At 36.9% G+C, this 19,986-nt stretch overlaps 8 protein-coding genes across 8 annotated transcripts; 4 read left to right on the top strand and 4 right to left on the bottom strand.

Annotated features, from left to right (window-relative positions):
• Nucleotides 1-371: 371 nt before the first annotated feature.
• Nucleotides 372-2,390, top strand: L201_004230 (uncharacterized protein; the record flags this gene model as incomplete). The annotated part of the gene is made up of 8 exons (XM_066219975.1): nucleotides 372-582; nucleotides 663-796; nucleotides 904-1,111; nucleotides 1,224-1,382; nucleotides 1,463-1,676; nucleotides 1,749-1,867; nucleotides 1,946-2,162; nucleotides 2,234-2,390. 8 exons carry the CDS (start codon nucleotides 372-374, stop codon nucleotides 2,388-2,390), a joined length of 1,419 nt encoding a protein of 472 aa, XP_066076072.1.
• An 819-nt stretch (nucleotides 2,391-3,209) lies between these two features.
• Nucleotides 3,210-5,130, top strand: L201_004229 (uncharacterized protein; the record flags this gene model as incomplete). Its single annotated transcript, XM_066219974.1, has 5 exons — nucleotides 3,210-4,044; nucleotides 4,138-4,449; nucleotides 4,594-4,661; nucleotides 4,725-4,759; nucleotides 4,833-5,130. 5 exons carry the CDS (start codon nucleotides 3,210-3,212, stop codon nucleotides 5,128-5,130), a joined length of 1,548 nt encoding a protein of 515 aa, XP_066076071.1.
• Nucleotides 5,131-5,443: 313 nt separating this feature from the next.
• Nucleotides 5,444-7,429, bottom strand: L201_004228 (uncharacterized protein; the record flags this gene model as incomplete). The annotated part of the gene is made up of 5 exons (XM_066219973.1): nucleotides 5,444-5,872; nucleotides 5,960-6,103; nucleotides 6,207-6,937; nucleotides 7,030-7,150; nucleotides 7,268-7,429. 5 exons carry the CDS (start codon nucleotides 7,427-7,429, stop codon nucleotides 5,444-5,446), a joined length of 1,587 nt encoding a protein of 528 aa, XP_066076070.1.
• A 703-nt stretch (nucleotides 7,430-8,132) lies between these two features.
• Nucleotides 8,133-9,996, bottom strand: L201_004227 (uncharacterized protein; the record flags this gene model as incomplete). The annotated part of the gene is made up of 7 exons (XM_066219972.1): nucleotides 8,133-8,201; nucleotides 8,268-8,340; nucleotides 8,403-8,478; nucleotides 8,548-8,727; nucleotides 8,887-9,703; nucleotides 9,809-9,889; nucleotides 9,967-9,996. The coding sequence occupies 7 exons, from the start codon at nucleotides 9,994-9,996 to the stop codon at nucleotides 8,133-8,135; spliced, it is 1,326 nt and encodes a 441-aa protein (XP_066076069.1).
• A 400-nt stretch (nucleotides 9,997-10,396) lies between these two features.
• Nucleotides 10,397-11,830, top strand: L201_004226 (uncharacterized protein; the record flags this gene model as incomplete). Its single annotated transcript, XM_066219971.1, has 6 exons — nucleotides 10,397-10,529; nucleotides 10,660-10,837; nucleotides 10,995-11,275; nucleotides 11,462-11,539; nucleotides 11,617-11,657; nucleotides 11,783-11,830. 6 exons carry the CDS (start codon nucleotides 10,397-10,399, stop codon nucleotides 11,828-11,830), a joined length of 759 nt encoding a protein of 252 aa, XP_066076068.1.
• Nucleotides 11,831-12,278: 448 nt separating this feature from the next.
• L201_004225 (uncharacterized protein) lies at nucleotides 12,279-13,082 on the bottom strand (the record flags this gene model as incomplete). Its single annotated transcript, XM_066219970.1, has 1 exon — nucleotides 12,279-13,082. The coding sequence occupies one exon, from the start codon at nucleotides 13,080-13,082 to the stop codon at nucleotides 12,279-12,281; it is 804 nt and encodes a 267-aa protein (XP_066076067.1).
• Nucleotides 13,083-14,831: 1,749 nt separating this feature from the next.
• Nucleotides 14,832-16,299, bottom strand: L201_004224 (uncharacterized protein; the record flags this gene model as incomplete). The annotated part of the gene is made up of 6 exons (XM_066219969.1): nucleotides 14,832-15,262; nucleotides 15,358-15,532; nucleotides 15,596-15,685; nucleotides 15,745-15,783; nucleotides 15,853-16,017; nucleotides 16,108-16,299. 6 exons carry the CDS (start codon nucleotides 16,297-16,299, stop codon nucleotides 14,832-14,834), a joined length of 1,092 nt encoding a protein of 363 aa, XP_066076066.1.
• Nucleotides 16,300-16,852: 553 nt separating this feature from the next.
• On the top strand, nucleotides 16,853-19,891 carry L201_004223 (uncharacterized protein; the record flags this gene model as incomplete). The annotated part of the gene is made up of 6 exons (XM_066219968.1): nucleotides 16,853-16,931; nucleotides 17,001-17,441; nucleotides 17,534-17,775; nucleotides 17,840-18,158; nucleotides 18,217-18,646; nucleotides 18,703-19,891. The coding sequence occupies 6 exons, from the start codon at nucleotides 16,853-16,855 to the stop codon at nucleotides 19,889-19,891; spliced, it is 2,700 nt and encodes an 899-aa protein (XP_066076065.1).
• Nucleotides 19,892-19,986: the final 95 nt, after the last annotated feature.

Here is a 19,986-nt window from a genome sequence, read left to right as displayed (position 1 = left end):
GGAGGCGGATGCCGGAAAGAACGCAGGGTTAACAGAAACCCTGGAAGACGGCATGTACATCTGCTTACATGCGAACAACCACACAGAACGCCTAAACTGGTAAACTTGCATATCAAAAGATGGAGGCAGGTATTGAATATTATCAATCAATCATTTATGGTGTCATTGAAATAATCCGAATTCACATCGTCATACTGAAATATATAAATATATATATAGCTTTGAAGGATTCGCGGTCATCTTTCTACTCTTCCATTTTGCTGTATATCAAGCTGTATTAGCTTTAAAAGGTATTCCGATACGGTCAGACGCAAATCACCATTGAATAGAAAATAGAACTTTAGACCATAGACAAAAATAGATCTTTCACAATGACTAAAACTAATCAACCAATCTTCCCCAACCCACCCAAGAAGGTACAAGGATATCATACTTATTTACCTGATCAAGTTCAGCCTGTCGGGTCATTGCTTAACCCAGAGGTATATAAGCAAAATCAAGATCCACCTAAATTATTCGAATCTTTGACTATTAGAGGTGTTGAGTTTCCCAATAGAGTATGGATCGCCCCTATGTGTCAATGTGAGTCTTTCTGCTTTTACCTTTGTGTTGTAAGATCCAGCGAAAGGTTCAGCTAAATCAATATCTTGTAATTGCATCAGACTCCTCCGATAATGGAAAAGCTACAGATCATCATTTCGTCCATTTAGGCTCAATGGCCATGAGAGGCTGGGGTAACGTCATGGTAGAAGCTACCGCCGTGGTACCAGAAGGTAGAATTACACCTGAAGATATGGTGAGTCAACACGAAAAGATCACCTAAACCATCTACAGGAGTTTGCTTGATTTTGTCTACAAATCTCTGTGTTCGCAAAATCGATGCTAACGACTATTCCATTATAGGGATTATGGAATGACGACCAAATTGAACCTCTTAAAAGGGTCGTTGACTATGTTCATGGTGTAAGGGGTATCATTGGTATTCAGCTCGCTCATGCTGGTAGAAAAGCATCAAATCCCGCGCCTTGGACATTGAGACAGGCTATAGAAGAAGAAGGGTACAAAGGTGGTGTTGTGGTTGGCGAGGAGAACGGAGGATGGCCAAATAATGGTGAGTAACCCACAATGGTCAAGTTTTTTGTTCGCCTCATCAAATGCGCATCATTCCTTGTGACCGGACGTCCAGGATATGTTAGCTAATTCTGACGGTACCTCCATGACAGTACAAGCACCTTCCGCTATTTCGTTCAACCAAGGCAATTACGCCAATCCGGTAGAAATCACTGCGGAATACATCGAGAATCTCAAAAAAGCTTTCTCTGATGCCGTTGACAGATGTAAAAAGATTGGTTTCGACTATATCGAGATTCATGGTGCTCATGGTAAGTATGATCATCTCCTTTCTCTTATTCTCACTGTTCTCGATTCATGCTGATTACTGGATATAATTCACGGATTGTAGGTTATCTTATACATGAATTCGTTGATCCACTTTCAAACAAACGAACCGACTCTTATGGAGGTTCATTAGATAATAGAATTAGATTACCTTTAGAATTGGCTAAATTAATTCGAGAAAAATGGGATAAACCTCTATTTTACAGAGTTTCAGCCACTGATTGGTTGGAAGAGGAATTAGGTCCAGAAAAGAACAAAAATGATGAATGGGCTTGGTGGTGAGTTGCATTGTTCACAATGAACCCGTTTTCATGCGCACAATGATCAGAAGCTAACCAAGCTCATTATAGGGGTATCGAGCAAACCACTATCTTGACTCAAAAACTTGCTGATATTGGAGTCGATTTAATCGATGTTTCTTCTGGTGGAAACGATTTAAGACAAAAAGTTAAAGTTGGACCTTCTTATCGTAAGGGATATGCTATTTTGACCGTGTACACTTATATTTCAACATAAATGAGCTAATACATACAAAATCCACGAATAGAACTGCCATATGCTGAACATCTGAAGAAAAACGTATCAAACATTTTAGTCGGTACAGTCGGTATAATTACTGATCCTCATCAAGCAAATGATATACTCGAGGATGGAAAGGCAGACGTCATCTTATGTGCCAGACAAGCTCTAAGAGATATTGATTTCCCCTTAGAAGCTGCTTTGGAACTGGGAGCAGCTGTTTCACCTGCTGTTCAGTATGAAAGGTTAGTTCGCTGTTGAAGTAAGATTATTGTACGGGGGCTAACGTGATCGTTTCCCGTTGTTCTTGAAACAGAGCGTGGACTAGAATGGTAGTCAAACGAGATCACGTTGATAAAGCTTCTCATCACCATGGTGTATCTGAGGTACAAGGTGAAGAAGGTCAAAAGGATTCAAATGGTACAAGCAAGAAGAGAACTCCACCACCTGAAGTGCACTCATCTGTTCCATAAGTGGATCTTATATTCTGGAACCAACGACTCCTGGATACATGGAGGGAAGATATCGCGTCATTCAATGAAGTATAGATAGAATTGATAGATCTCCGTGCTATCGTAGAATGTAGTATGTAGAAACGAATTGAAGATTTCAATATCGAGTAGAATGCCAGCCAAAGGAACACTAAATTGGCATGGAATGTTGATCGCTATGTCCATCCCATAATTTGAGCATATGATAACTCGTTTAGTAGTTCTTGTATATGATTTTATTGTGCATTTCGGAGTTTACAATCGACCTGATATGACCCACATCTTCCAACCTTCATCTACGGCCATAGAAGGTATAAAACATCGCCTCTCGTCTGCTCGGCGCAATTAAGTTGCCTATCGCTCGGTTAGTACCAAGGTGGGGGACCACTTGGGAATCCCGGGTGCTGTAGTTTTTGTTCTCACTCCACCTTTTTAGCTGATAAGCTAAATTATCTTTTTTATATCGATTTATCGCAATGAAAAAAGCATTATTTTACGTCTTTTAACGTTGGAGATCAGATCTGACGATCTTTGATGCCAAGTACTATGCATTTAAGGGTTTTGATGGGAGAAAATAAGCTAATCTTGTTTCAAAGGAGGGGTTGTGTGTGTGTGAGGGTATGAATTGTTCGGTTTCCGCCGATGGTTGATGATATCCGAGCGACGCGTTCTCCATCATGGGATGCTTAGGATGACTATGAGGTATCACGACATATCATAATCAATTCCTCCATCTTATATGTGCATCTTTGAACCTCGTTTTCTTCCTTCAATACCGATCACCTACCAATTTCAACTACAATGGCTTCGCTCCTCCCTTTGCTCGCTTTCCTGTGGACAGCAGCAGCAACCGTCCTCCCTCACAGCAATACCGTACTCGTCTCATCAACAGCTCCATCTGCCGAATTGGCCAATTGCCTCAGAACTTCATTTTACGGTACTTATGGCGGATCATCATCTACTCAAGAACACATTTACCTGCCAAATGAAGAATGTCTTAGCGATAAATCCTCACTAAATGGCCTTTCATCGGGATCACTCGTTCCTCTAAATACCGATATCGAAGGAGATACTGGTAGATTAGTTTGGGTTGGTCAAGCTGGTGTGGAACCTAAGGAAATAGCTCTCCAATCTATTGATGATGCCTGGAATACAATCTCGACTAGATCTCAAGAAATACTCTTACAATCCTCTTCATCCGATTTCTCTGCTCAGAAGGTATTAGGTTCAAATCAAGGTCAATCACATAACCAAGATTATTCACAACCTATTCAATTACTACATCAATCACCTACATCAATGTTGTTACATGTTCCTTCAACATATTTACCTATTATAGATACTTTATTACCATATCATTTAGTGCCTGTAGCATTACCAACCAAACCTTTACCAGCCTCATTAGGGCTTATGGTCAATGAATGGGAACCTGTTCCAAACAAATTCGCTAAACATCTAGCTAATGTAACTAAACATCTTAGATTTTCACCTGAAATAGATAAAATTGTCTCAGATGGTATTGAACACAATCAAATCAGAAGAGATGTGAGATGGTTAACTGGTGAAGCTCCAAGTGGTATTGAATCTAGACATAGTTTTACCAAAGGTGCTTTGAAAGCTGCTAATTGGATTAAAGGTACGTTTAATCATTGTTCATTTTTCTTAGCTGCACTACGATGATGATACAAGGACTAAGAATGAATTGATTGATTCTATTATCTTTATACAGAAAAAGTGGAAGCTACTGGAGCATATTGTCATCTTCACCAATACTTGGTTGGATTCTCACCAAATGTTATTTGTTATTATCCATCTTCATTGAACTCAACTGAACATGTCGTATTATCAGCACATTATGATTCAAGAGGTTCTTTTGGATCAACAAGAGCACCAGGTGGTGATGACGATGGTTCAGGTTCAGGTCATTTGTTAGGTGTAGCTCATGCTATACATACTCAAGGTGTCAAGTTCGAAAAACAAGTTATATTAGCTTTCTTTTCAGGTGAAGAACAGGGTTTATTAGGTAGTCATGCTTATGCAGGTGAGTTGGGGGCTTGGGAGAAGATGTTTCATTGCGATTGACCATGCGATTATCCATGGTCTATCTTCTGTTTTCAATGAGATAAAGATCAATGAGATAAAGATCAGATGAGCTGAAACAGAGCTGAATTTGTAATTCTTCCAGAACACTTACACGGCAAAAACACCACCATCTTACTTCAAGTCCAAGCTGATATGTTAGCTTATCATGCTGTGAGTTATCATTGAAATGAAGGACTATTCGGGTTACACGTAATGACGAAATGACTTGCGCAGCCTGGAGAACCTCTTCAACTTGGATTACCTGAATCGTGAGTATTTGTCCATTGTATCTTGATATGCAGTAATGTCTCAAGCTGATATATGTCGTTCTGTCCTCTACAGAATTCATTTACCTGAAGCATCATATTTGATTGGAAATTTATCACAAATCTATTCACCTGAATTGTTAGTTGGAAAAACAGCAGCATGTTGTTCAGATCATCAATCATTTATTTCATATGGTTTCCCTTCAACTCAAGTTTTCGAAAGAAATGGTTGGATTGCAGATCCTTATTATCATAATTCAGGTGATTTATCACAAAGAGAAAATTATGATTTTGAACAAATCGTTTCAATTGCTAAAATTACTCTATCAAGTTTGTTAACTGTTGCTGGATATCAAATCGAATCAAGAACTTAACCAAGTGTAATTCAGATAATCAGCTGAGATAAGCCTAGATGTGTGGTAATTCAGAATATATGTTAATGATTAATATGTGACGATGTATGTTTTAAAAGGAACTGCTATTATAGCGTTAAATAGTATTTATACAATGCTTTTGTAAAATGCATTTGATCAAAATGTTACAAAAGTTGATAATTGGATTCGACTAAAGTTGAAACTACTTATTATTCTAACAATCTACAACAACATCCCAACCATCTTCTATAATGACCTCACTCACACTAGCTATATTGTATCCTATCTATTGATTTTTTTTTCTTTTCTTTTCTTAAGCAGTACCTTCAGCTTCTTTATTATAACCTTCCAATACCATATCATTTATACCTAAATCTTCATTTTGTTCAAAAGATCTTTCATATTCTTCAATTAACATATTTGGATCTGAATCTGGTGCGTATAAATTTTGTAAATAAGAATTTGAAACTGGATCATCAATAATTAAAGTAAATGGTTTTGTTGCTGATATACAATCTTTTAAACCTGATAAAAAAGTTTCAAATTTTCTTTCACCTTTTGAACCTTCATTATTTATTTGTCCAATACCAGAAGTTAAAGAATCTCCTGTTCGAAATACTTTTGTAGATAATTCTGTATAGATTTCATTTAATAATCCTTCTAAAGTCGTAAATCTACCACCTAAAGTTCCAGGTTGTAAATGTAAATCAATTTCTGGAATTTCTAATCCTGCTGTATCAGACTAAGAAGTTTTATTGGAATGATAGTAATGGGATAATCGATGAAAGTCAGTTTGATTCACCAATATTATCCAATCGTTCAGACTCACCTTTAATAAATCTCGACTTAAATCTTCTTCATCTTCAACTTTTAACGTAATCCTTTTACCTTTATCAGCGATTGATCCACCAGATTTAACTTCATTATCTCTATATCCACATGCGAAACAATTTGCGGCCATAATGATGATATCCTATAATGAAGAAAAGAAAAAAGAAATATGAGCGATGAATTCCTGGGGTTCAAATGAAGATGTTCAAAAAGGTCTAAATAGAAAAGGTAAAATGACAACTAACCTTGAAATAAGGTATATTGACTTGTTGCATTCTAGTTTCTAATTGATGACCACAACTTGAACAAGTTGAAGGGAAACTGAAAACTTCTTCAGGTACAACACCTTCACCACCATTTTTTAATTTTTCAAATTCTTCTAAACTTGATAATTTATGTTTATCATCTAAAGGAATATTTTCACCTTCTTTAATATCTTCAGTATCATCTGGTTTAGCTACAAGACCTAAAGTAACATTTTGATCAAAAGTTCTATTAAAAGCTCTCATTTGCCATTGTGGATCTGAGGGTGAATCATTAAATGAAAAGAATGAATTTCCTGATGGATCATCCAAAATCATTGAAAATGGTACAACTGGTATTTCTTTTTGTTGATTCTCAGTGGTAGAATCAGAATCAGATAATTGAGTTGGTTTTTTAACATCTTCATCATCTATACCAACACCACCGTCATCTTCATCTTCTTCTTCCATTAAAATTATATTTCTTAATTTGACTAACATTTCATCGATTTTTTTACCGGTTTCAGGATCCATAACTCTTCTAACAGGTTGTGAAATATTCAAATCTCTAATTGTATCTCTAATTATACCTTCTACAGTATTGATTTGACCTCTTCCAGGTGGTATAGTTAATTGTAAATCTGGTATAGATAATGTAGCAAAATTTGATTTAACTAATTGTCTATTTAAATCTTCTCTAGAAAGTAAATGTACTGTATATGTTACACCTTTGGCTAAGATCATTTCAAGTATAATCAAAAATCAGCTGTTACCAGGAGAAACTATCGCAATTTTCTCTAGGCTAAAAAGGATTTTTTCGACTCACGCTGAATCTCACCAGCACTTTGAATCTCAGTATCTCTATGTCCACAATGTTCACATCTAAAACTTGATACGACAATTTCTTTGAAATATGGAATTGTAGTCAAGAGTAATCGAGTTATACCCTAACGCGAACACATTCGAATTTAGCATTAGCTAATCAAACATAGAATTACAATACACAATGAGAATGTGCATATTGGTGATAATGATGATGACGAAGCAAAAAAAATATAATTTACATTCTCATGACATCTCATACATAAACTTTCAATTTCTTGCATTTCTTTTTCATCTTCTTCACCATCTTCACCTTTTAATGCGTCTGTTCTATCGGCTACATCACCTAATGTAGGGAAAAAATTCTGTTTTTCATTCTCTCCTATTGGTGCAGCAGATGACATTGTGGCAAAATAAAAAATATGTAAAGTACGTTTCTGATCTATATATCTATGGTGAATAAATACAGTTCAATATCAGCCACCAATATATCGTTGAAAAACCCGTCACAAGTCATAGAAAAGAAGATTCAATTAAGAAAGGGATCAGACATTTTAGGCTAATAGAGGTTTCATAGCTACTCTCTTTTGAGTACTGAGAGAGCTCAAACGCAAATTACATGAACATCATAGAAGGGGGTCAAGGGCAGGAGGGATAGATCACTTTGAAAAAAAAGGGTCTAGAATAAGAGGACTCACAAGTTGCTCGGATATGTATCTTTTATTTAATTCTACAAGATCTGTATTACTAACGATACAGAAATAAGACTAATGTTAAATGAACGAGTAAAAGATGGGATTATACGAAAAGAACAGTAGAAAATTATTTCATCATGATCCATCAACTTCTTGATCTTTCTCCAACTTTTTTGCTATTTGAAAGAATTGATTCCGTTGTATGATATCGATTGATTACCTAATCACCGTGTCATGTGGCACTGAACCCCGTTGGTCTCCCTCCACTCTTCAAAGGTTCTAGTAGTGAGATTGCGAAATATGCATGGTTTCGGACAAGGTAATTTATAACAATGATGGTCATATGGCACATGACATGCTAAACATGAAGGGATGATGGATTGCTGGATGAAAAGACTTGACCAAATGTGTATTATATATCTTCATCCACTGGGCGAGGAAGAGGGAATGAGACCCTTAAATTGGCAGCATCTTGTAACAGCTATTAGAGCGAGGATGGTCAATCAGGATTTATGTACCGAGTATATTCTGGAAACAGATAACTCACTCTATCGACATCTAGAGGAGGTAAATCTAGTAGCATCAATTTAGCTTCAGATCCATCAAGCTCTTCTAGTGTTCTACCCGATAATGAATCAGCATAACTCATGACACTCAAATGATCAAGGAAAGAACAACTTACTCTTTACATGTAGCGAGAATTGCTACACAAACATAACAATGTAAAGCGAACATATCATCTGATGCCAAATACGCATCTATATAATGCACGATTTTGTGTTTATTAGCATGATGAAAACCGATATTATTGTGCATATATGACTTACCCCATAATCTCAATATATCTCCTAACCACATTTCCCTGGATAATAAGCTGGTCATCCAACTCATAGCTACTTCAACATATGGAACTTGTTCATCTTCACAGTAAGAATGTAATTCTGGTAAAGCGATACGAAATAAAGATAGAAAAGAAGCTAAACGGGATGGTATAGAGGGGAATTTTTCTATTTATAGTTTATTTATAGTTTATATAGATATATGTAAGATGTCAGCGTACTTTTTTTCGATAGGCAGCAGCAAATCCAGGTGAATGCCAAATGGACCATTAAAAAGGAAAACAATAATGGCTTTTTAAGTATATTAGTATAAAGAGTGTTACTTACTTAATCTTTCCATCAATTTTTGAAATCCTAAAAAAATTCCTACAGGTCTACTTAAAACGCATATAAAAGGAGTAACCAAATAAATCCAATCATTTTCATAATTTTCCATCAATTCATTATACGTTATACGTTTTTCTTCTTCTTCTTCTTTTTCTCCAACATTATCATTATCTTTATTATTGCTAATTTTAACGTTATGATATTTACCTAAAACTTCTTCCAAAATTGATAAATAATGATGCCTTGAAGGTGGTTTTGTAGGTGGTGGTGGTAATATTCTTGATAATTGTGATCTTATTGTATTCAAATCATGTTCTTCATCCTCCATATTATGAGTATTACTATCTATTAAAATATTTTGGTTTTGATTTTGGTTCTGTGTTTGATCAATTTCATCACGGTAATAATGATGATGATCATGTTTATCATCATTTAGATTCATATTACCACCAAGTGAAAAAGAAGGTGGTGCATTTCTTTCAATTGACATTATCATAGGTGAAGATTTTTGACTATTTGTTCCCCCACCACCACCACCACTGACTCCTGCTGTTAATCTATTTTTACCTTTTTCATTTGCGTTTAAAGATGATTTGGATTGATTATTGGTAGAAGTTAAAGAAGTGATTAGGCCAGCATAAGTTTCATTCTTGAATCTCTTCGTATGATGTCTTAATGCGATTTTCAATAGATTTGCTGTTAATTCACTTGGTAAATCATATTTTAATCCTTGATATTTCGTATTCAATGATAACAAGGATGTTATTTCTGATGTCTTATCTTCTGATAATACTTCTAATAGATATAACCATACCTCCTATCATAAAAAATAATCATATAGTGATCAGTTTTATACTCCTGTTGATGATGTGAAACAAGTGATATTTCTCGTAAGATTGTCAGCGGTATAAGTCTCACTCACACCTCTCACTTTAGCTGCTACTCCATGCCTAGCATGTTCTTTCAGCTTGTCAACTTGTACATGTTGTTCGGCGTTCAGGAGCTATACCATAGGAATTGAAGGCAAGCAATAAGCAAACATTTTGATTGCATCTACGAGAAGTAAACAAGAAAACTCACCTCGACCCAATCTTGTAAGTTGGTACTCATCTCACTTGCATGAGCAGATGATCGCTGACTACTGTGTTCCTTTACTCGAGTAAATCATGCATTGTGTATTGCTACCTGTTGACTTGTCATGCATAGACTCTGACAACATACCTACCGTAATTACAGGTGTCTATCCGTATTTATTGGTTTCCGTAATATCTACAACCTCGTTCCTGCTTCTAAGCCGAACGGTACATTATAAGATACCGTGGGAAAGTTATAGCCCAGGTATTCTGGTTGTGATTTGCCGAACCATCAGAAAAGTTGCAATTCTCATCATCCCTTCGATGGCTACTCTCACGCTTTCAACTTTCTGTCCATTAGCGTCGGATCTTCAGACACCATACCAAACAAAACTTCATTTTACTACAATCAGACGAAAACAAGCAGGTTCAACAACATGTCTTTTAGAGCTCTTCGACCAGTTCTTCGAGCTTCATCAAATCTCGCTGCTAGACGAGTTGCTCCTGTAGCTAGACCATTAGCTTTGAGAGCTTTCAGTCTAACAGCCAGACGAATGGGTAACGGAGAGAGTAAGTTGATTTGCTCATTATATGTAACATATCAAAATACGTTAACTGTCAAGTGGAACATCATCCTCATGATGTGTACATTGCCATTCGATGGTTTAAATAACTTACACTAAATTTGACATTGATCTAGCCGATTCAACACTCGCTGCCGCATTATCAGCAGAACACAAATTCGAAATCGAAAATGCATCTCAACTACCTGAAGTACCAGCATTTGTTGAATCATTCAAAACTCAAGGTATTTGGGAAATCCAAGATATTCCAGGTGAAGATGATGTAACATTGACAAGAAAATTCGGTAATGAAACGTGAGTCAAAGTCTTGTGATAGCAATACAATCTTTTGTGATATCCTATCTGTTTTAGGAATCGTTTGATATCAAAAGCTCGAAAACAAAATCATATTAACATGCATGTATAAAATCAATACTGATATTTTAATTTGATAATTCTTCCACTCATTTAGCATCAAACTTACATTCCAAATATCAGATTTAGATTCATTCGAAACACCAATAATTGATGGTGAACCAGCTATTAATGAAGAAGTTGAACCAAATGGACCAACATCAATTGCATGTTCTTTAGTTATAACTAAATCAGCTACACCTGGATCATTAATGGTTGATTTAGAAACTTGTGATGAAGGTTTTGAAATCACAAATATTGCTGTATATGAAAAAGCTCTCGCTGAAAGAGAAGGTGCTGAAGGTGATTGGGAAAGAAGAAGTAAATATATGGGTCCACGTGAGTCCAAGCTGCTCAACGTCGTTAATGTCAAAAGAGAATTGCTCTACTCCTGTGATATCATCAAACGATGAGATTGATACATGTTCAACTCCTTCAATCCTCTTCACTGTTTACCTCACAATTCTTACTTTCAATATTGTTCATGAATGAAAACTGACAAGCAGTATTCACCTCCAATCGTAGAATTCGACCACCTCGACCAAGCCGTTCAAGAAGCTTTCAGTGCATACCTCGCTGAAAGAGGCGTTGATGAAGCTTTAGGTGAGTGATATGAGTATTACCATATCCTCATTACGATTCACGCAACTCGCTGACCGTGGTATCGACATATCGATCAGCTGATTTCGTTCTTTCATACTGCGAGCACAAAGAACAAAAGGTGAGTTGATTTTCTGCATACACGAAAACCTGTTGTCCGCGGCCCATTCTCATCATCATTACCGGCCGCGGTTATCTTTATTCCCCGTTATAACTGACAATGATCTTTCATTTTGATCACCATAGGACTACGTATCTTGGTTAGACCAAGTCCGAGGATTCGTTGAACAATAATTGTAGAACTAATCAATCGCAAAACATATACATGGAAGGATGTTATCTCTATACCGATAAGAAAATGAATTATGCAACACTTCTCAAATGCTAAGAGAATTTCACAGTGCACTCTGTAGTCATTGTTTAGAGGCTGGTCTGATCATGCAAAATACCTGCTCTATCAGTTTCGGAGTCTTAACAGTCAAAAGGCGTCAATGTGCGTATGTTAAGTCAGATTTACTATTTTATATTCATTTCAATCTATAGAGCAGCGCATGGAAGTTTATCTCTAAATCATAATGATAATAATACAACTTTTTATTCATATATCCTTCCCTTTTTTTCGTCTAATTTGTCGTTAAAAGATATACAAAACATCCCAAAAACCAAAATTATATATATGTAAAGTAAAGATAATAATACATGTTTTAAAGTTATAAGTAAACAAGCGTTATCAATAATTAAATTAAGGAACGATAACCCAATTACCACCATCAATTACAGATCTTAATAATTTTCTACCATCATCATCTTGAACCATTGACATTTTTAATGAATTTAATGTTGTTGTCTTTTTTGGAATTGGTGTATCTCTTCTTTTAAATTTTGGTCTTTTAATTTGTTTACTTGTATATTCTGAATTATAATATGTTGAAGCGATTTCTTCACCTGTTGATAATGAAATTGAATATGGATCATAATTGAAATTTGTTATTGTTGTTGTTGAAAATTCACTTTCACTTATTATTGTTATCATTTCATTCATTGAGTTTGTTTCTCCTTTTGAAGAAGAAGAAGAAGCAAAAGCAGAAACTTGAATTGGGACTGAAGGTGGTGGTAATGATAATGGAGTAGGAGTTGATGGTGGAGCATTTGGAGATTCTTCTAATATTGGTGTTGTTGGCATTGGTGGTGATGAAATACTAGAAGAATTTGATGAAAAAGATGATGATGCTCTTCTTGGAATTGGACTAATTATTACTAATGGTGATGTAGAAGAAAAAGAAGAAGAAGAAGAAGAAGCTGATGGTACACGTTTTAAAGAAGATTTTCTACCAATTAAAGAAGGTGGTGTGGGTGTTATTAAAGGTTTCTTTAATTGAAAATGTATAGGTTGTGATGTATATTTATGTGGTTCCATTTCGTAATGTATAGAATGGAAATATGATCCATTATTACCATGTGTCAATGTATGTGTATGTGGGAATGGTGTTAATGGTCTTGGTGATCCTAAAGAGGATGATGAAGATGATGATAATGATGATGACATGATTGAAGTCATTATACTTTATGTCTTTGGTTTTGGTTTTAGTTATCGATAACGATATATGTGATAGATAGGTATTTGTTTAAGTATTTATTTGATTGATTGTAAGTTAGATAAGTTTGTGTGTTCGTATCTTTTATCTTTCTTTATCTTGTTATTGTTATTGTTATCTGATGAATGAAGGGGAAAAAAAAAATTACCTCGATAAGATGAATTTCATGCATTCTTATATATGCTAAAAGCATACCATATGCTGAATATGCTATTCATAGATTTACAATAGAGATGTATGCCCGAGATGGGAAACGATATGTAAAAAGATCAGTAAAAGCTGAGTAAGATCTTAACCCGAATGTTTCTTTGACCGTGGACCGCAGACCGATGAAAAAGGTTATGTCTTAAAGATTGATAAGACCGTTGACCGTGGGTTATTAGATTATTTAGATTAGTAACTAGATCGGCTTCGTTGCTTAGTTTCTTGGCTTTTTTACCCTTTTCCCTTAAAAACTCTTAGCAATCAGAAAAACTGTGCTTACTCAATCGGACACCGTACAATCAACAGAAACGGAGTACACGGACTAGACCGCTGATTATCTTTTTTCGGTACCTTACACTAAAACAATTGAGTCGACTCTCATCATATGAATATACAGTAATCTCGCTTTCGATCTCGCTGATGGAATTTACTCGGCCGCCCTTATTACTGTAACTTGTACAGCACGATGCCTTTGAAGAGTAACGTAATCTTCAGAGGCACTATGTATATATCATTTATCTTTACCTAGGTCTTTTTATGTTGTTATACAGCATGTGAAACCGCCTGACCGAAGGTACACGACTTCACACATACAAAACGATTAGCATGACCATAACCCACAGTGAAATGTTTTGTGGAGGAATTTACAGACTAATTGCCGAAACACGATACGAAATGGTGAGATCTGAAAAGATTGCATGCTCGCACGTACTGCTTTGCTTACATTCCATGGATAGTATGAGTTTTTGTTGCTGATTAAGGGATTGATAAGCGACTTTTGAATGATTATTAACGAGTTTAAATCCGTATCATATATCCTTCAAATCGATACAAACAGCGTTTAGAAACCATCTCGCTACCGCATATGCATAATGCATTGGGATGATCATACGATGCATCTGTTTGCGCGGATGATATCGAAATATGTAATATGATTATCATAATGGACGAGAATTGGTATCTTAGTGGAGCCATCATATTTGAGCATGACAGTATCTTATAATTCAAACAGCCAAGACCAGCTTTCCAAAAGCAAGTTGAGACTATTTGAAGTGACTCACGGTCAACCAAGACCGAAGGACAACATACGAGTAATCAGAAAAACCGTAAAATATGGCAAGGTAAAATGATAAGATCACCGCCGGCCGACCGAGAGATCCCACAGCACTGTACAAACACCTAGATCTATGGTCATGTGCTAGGATGAGTGGAGGTGGACTTCCATCATGAATTCCATTCCTCCATTTTTGGCACAACTATAAGCTTATTACGTTGTACGTAAGGATTAACAAAATAATCGAGATCACCGAAGTCAAAGCAACAGCTATTGACCGAACGGGGATGAGGAGATCATTGCTTTTCGGTCAAAAGTCATATGTATAGTGCTTACACGTGGGTATCGCATGGGAGCTATTTAGGCATACCGATTTGCACTAAATGGTTCATGAAATATCCTTGTAACGACAGGAAAACCTTGCATCCAGCATATCCATCGACTACATACCAGCCCACCACTTCGACTTCCAAAACGTTTCATTCTGCATACTCTTCCAATGTTCTAGAGAAGCGGTTCTTGCATCCATAGTCCTATACTTGTTATCACTGGGTGTACATGAACCGCTTTTACCATCGCTTGGCTTCGCTTCCGCAGACGATATATTTATGGAATCTATGGTTGGCAGATCTGGCTGAGATCTGTTCGGTGTTGGCGGTGTTGGTGATCGTCCAAAAGGACAAGGATCTATCGATTGTTCGGATGGAGGTGTATACTCGGAGTGTGGCCCATTTGTAGATAGGCTATGATTCTGTCGATTATTTAATGTCAAATCCTTTTCCGCTTTCTGCTGAGCTACTTTGGACTTATGCATAGCTGCAAAGTTTTCAATAGTATACACAATTTCTCTCCAATCTGTCATTTTGCCGGGACCTATGGAAGCATAAGTCTATCAGTTCAAGTCAATGTAGATTGTTATTGCAATGAAGGTAAACATCATCATAACTGAATAAAGCCTTCTAACTCACCTTCATCCCCGCATGCAAGTTTACCACCACCTTGAGGTCCGAGTATCAGATACTCTAATTCCTCTTGCACTATACGGAGATGTTTCGCTGTAAATTTGTGCTGATACATGTGCGTATTCATAGCTGGACACAGTATTACTGGCGTTTCAGGTGATAGTGCTCTTAAGAGGGATGTCTAAAAATTTACACATTATCAATCATTATCCATGATGATCTGAGAAGAAACACAAGAACTTACTGCTAAGTTATCACACAGGCCACCTGCTATCTTTGCCAAAGTATTTGCAGAACATGGAGCTACGACCACTAAATCTGCCCAGCGACGTAACTAGTTGTAAGGATATTCTCAGGATTTTCTCATCGTACGGGAAAAGATCAAAAGCATACCTCAATATGGAGTATCGGCTCTCCAACTTTCTTCCAATCCTATCAATGATGCGATATCTCAGCAAAGTGTGTTCTTGCATTATTGATATGCCTCTGAGGACCACTTACGGACCACTCGTCCTCATCCGTCCAAACCCTTACACCGAAATCTTTAGGTATTTGATCTGTTCCATTGAAGCTGAATGACCTCTTTACAGCTTCGTCAACGTTTGTCTGATTGCAGAAATGAGTTGAAGATTTCGTAGAAACAACTTGTACAGCAATATCACCTGACTAATCAAATGCATTCCAGCTTACTCAGCATAAAACCGACTTTACACGATGTACACAAAAGATAGTATTGGCATATGGAGTAAGACCTACTTGTGATAACGCAGCAGCTATATCTGGAGCTCTGATACTAGCTACACTTCCACTTGTGATCAGAACCACTCGAAAGACACCATCAGCTTCGGTAGGACGATTATCGGAAGACACGAATGGTCTCGCTGATTTACGGGGTAGTCGGGATGGTCCGGCTACAGCGTTAGCGTTGGCGTTGAAAGGGGCATTCATAACGGGTAACGAGGCGTTGATGACCCTAAGCTAATGTATGATATATGAGAACGATGAGAAAAAGATCAAAGAGAAGGTGATCCGTTGTCTCCCGAGGAATATACTTTAGATGAAGTAGTAATCAACAATTCATGCATTGAACTTGTCTCTGCCTTTTACATCAACGTTTCGGTGAATTAGCGTGATATAAGGTAAAGCGCGGAGATATACGGGGCTGTCCGATACTACATAGCCAGTATTTAAGCGAAACATCCACGCGGATCTAGCGTTTTCTACGAGGTACGAGCCTGAACTGGATTTGTGTGGTTCCTGTTAGAAAGAGTGAGAAACGTCATGAATATACTGGGGAACCCACAATAACATTCCTCTACATATTCTTTCCTTTCAATGAAACAACTTTCCGAGAGTATACTTCTCACAACCCATTAACCATTCATCAGATATATAATATTGAATTTCAAGACTCTTTTGTCTCTACCGCTCTTCTACTCAGACATCACCACTACCACCGAGAATTAGACTAAACACATAACATATAGTGATTCACAACATTATGGATAACTTTACAGATAAATCAGCTCAAGTATTGAAAGCTGCCTTTGATAAGGCGGAGGAGATGGCTAATTCTCAAGGTAAGTCAATAATGCTGACGATATCTTAACATATGTGACAAGTGCTAACTTATTGTTTATATCCTACAGTCTATCCTGTTCACCTTATATCGGTATTATGGGAAGAACCAAGCGAAGGATCATCATCACAACCTGATCAACCTACATTATTAAAAGCAACCTTAGAGCATATTGGAGGTAATCCAACAATATTCAATCGAGCTTTAATGAGAAAATTAAATAGTTTACCTGTTGTTGATCCTGCTCCTGCACCACCATTACCTCCAACAAATGCTTTAGGTTTAGTTTTACGTGAAGCACAAAATTTACAAAAAGAACAAAATGATCAATTTGTCGCAATAGATCATTTATTATTAGCTTTATTAAAAGTTACAAATTCAGATTTAAAAGAATTGTTAAAAGGTACAGGTGCAGAACCAAAAGCTTTAGAAGCTGAAGTGAGAAGAAAAAGAGGTGGTAGAAAAGTTGATAGTAAATCTGCTGAAAGTCAATTTGACGCTTTGAATAAATGTAAGTAGACAATCCCATTATCTCTGAAATACACCTCATGAGTTTGTCTTATGAATGTGTTTGACTGACAATCCATTTTTTCCATCTTATAGATTGTACCGATCTTACAGCACTTGCAGAACAAGGTAAACTTGATCCTGTAATTGGTCGAGATAACGAGATTAGAAGAGTTATTCGAATCCTTTCGAGAAGGACAAAAGGTAATCCAGTACTTATTGGTGAACCTGGTGTCGGTAAAACCGCTATTGCAGAAGGCTTAGCACAGCGTATAGTGGATAGAGATGTACCTGCAAGTTTGTTGAGTAGACTCTTGGCTTTAGATATGGGTGCCTTGGTAAGTTTCTCAAAACATCAACATCTGTGTATACGTAGGATAAAACGCTAACCTATGACTATAGATGGCAGGAGCGAAATATAAGGGAGAATATGAAGAAAGGGTTAAAGCTGTTTTAGCCGAAGTTGAAAAGTCAGGTGATGAAGGACAACAAGTTATTCTCTTCATCGATGAAATTCACCTTATCATGGCCGGTAAAGATTCTAGTGGTGGTATGGATGCAGCAAATTTGCTTAAACCCATGCTCGCTAGAGGTAAACTCAAGGTCATCGGTGCAACTACCCTTAATGAATATCGAGAATATATCGAGAAAGATTCTGCTTTTGAAAGAAGATTTGCTCAAGTCATCGTCGATGAACCATCTGTTCCAGATACTGTAGCTAGTAAGTTGATTCGAGCTAATCTCGAAAGTATACAGAATACTGACATATGTTTTCATAGTTATGCGAGGTATTCGAGAAAAATATGAAACCCACCATGGTGTCCGAATCATGGACTCAGCTTTAGTCCTTGCAGCCCAACTGGCTAAGCAATACCTTACCGCAAGACGAATGCCAGATTCGGCTATCGATTTATTAGATGAAGCTGCAAGTGCAGTCAAAGTCGCTCGAGAAACCCGACCTGAAGCTATCGATGAATTAGAACGTAAAAAGCTTGGACTAGAAGTTGAAGTTCATGCTCTTGAAAGAGAAAAGGATGATGCCTCAAAAGAAAGACTTGAAATCGCCAAGAAAGCTATAGCAGAAGTAGAAGATAAACTTGGTCCACTCAAGCGACAATACGAGAATGAGAAACACCTTGGTGATGAAATTCACGAAGTCAGAAGACGAATCGATGAACTTAGAGCTAAAGCTGATGAAGCTGAAAGAAGGTGAGTTGTGGTGTATATCTCAAATTCAATAGCATACGCTAACGTTACTTGTTTAGATATGACCTCGCTACCGCTGCCGATATCCGATATCACTCCATCCCTCAACGAGAACAAAAGCTCAAAGAGCTAGAAGACCGAGAAGCAGAAAGAGGTACTGGTCAACAAGTTACCCCTGAAATGATCGCCGAAGTAGTCGCAAGGTGGACTGGCGTTCCCGTATCTCGTCTCGTCGAAACTGAGAAAACCAAACTTTTGCGACTCGAAAAACTCATCTCTAAGAAAGTTATTGGACAACCGGAAGCTGTCAAAGCTGTCGCCAATGCCATTCGACTTAACCGATCTGGTCTTTCCAACCAAAATCGACCTATCGCTTCTTTCCTTCTTGTCGGTCCCTCGGGTACTGGTAAAACTCTTCTCGCCAAAACACTTGCTGGTGTCATGTTCAACAGTGAAGAAGCTATGGTCCGAATAGATGCTTCTGAATACTCTGAAAAACACTCCATCTCAAGACTTATTGGTGCTGGTCCAGGTTATATCGGTCATGAATCGGGTGGTCAATTGACAGAAGCTGTTAGAAGAAAACCTTATTCACTTATTTTGATCGATGAAATCGAAAAAGCTGCTCGAGAATTCCATCAACTCTTCCTTCAAGTACTTGATGATGGTAGACTAACTGATGGTAAAGGAAGAGTCGTTGATTTCAGAAATACAATCATAATGATGACTTCCAATGTCGGTTCAGTCTATCTCAACGAAAACCCATCTGAAGGAGCTGTAGCACCTGAAGTTAGAAGTAAAGTACAAGGGGCTATAGCACAAACATTCCCACCTGAATTCATAAATAGAATTGACGATATAATTCTATATAGATCATTATCAAGATCAGATATTAGAAAAGTTGTTGATGTTAGATTAAAAGAAATTCAACAAAGATTAAAAGACAATAATAAAAAAATTACTTTGAAAGTTGATGATTCTGCTTGTGAATGGTTATCACAAGCTGGATATTCACCTTCTTACGGTGCAAGACCAATGTCAAGATTAATTCAAACTGAAATCTTAAATCCTTTATCAAAATTATTACTTCAAGCTAGAATAAGAGATAATGAAATTGCAAATGTAACAGCAGATGTAAGAAAGAACAGATTAGTAGTCATTCCAAATCATGATCAAGATGTCTCTGCACCAGATGATAGTGAGGATGATGATGATAGTATGGACATTGAAGTTGAAGAAATGGATTAAGAACTGAAGAATGATTTGACAGATATATAAATACTTCTTGTAGTGATCAATATTATGTTACTATATTAATTTTGGGACAACTTGTATATAGGTGT

Source organism: Kwoniella dendrophila, chromosome 5 (assembly GCF_036810415.1).
Source record: "Kwoniella dendrophila CBS 6074 chromosome 5, complete sequence".
In the NCBI taxonomy this organism is placed as follows: Eukaryota; Fungi; Basidiomycota; class Tremellomycetes; order Tremellales; family Cryptococcaceae; genus Kwoniella; species Kwoniella dendrophila.
This window is presented reverse-complemented; position numbering and strand designations above follow the sequence as displayed.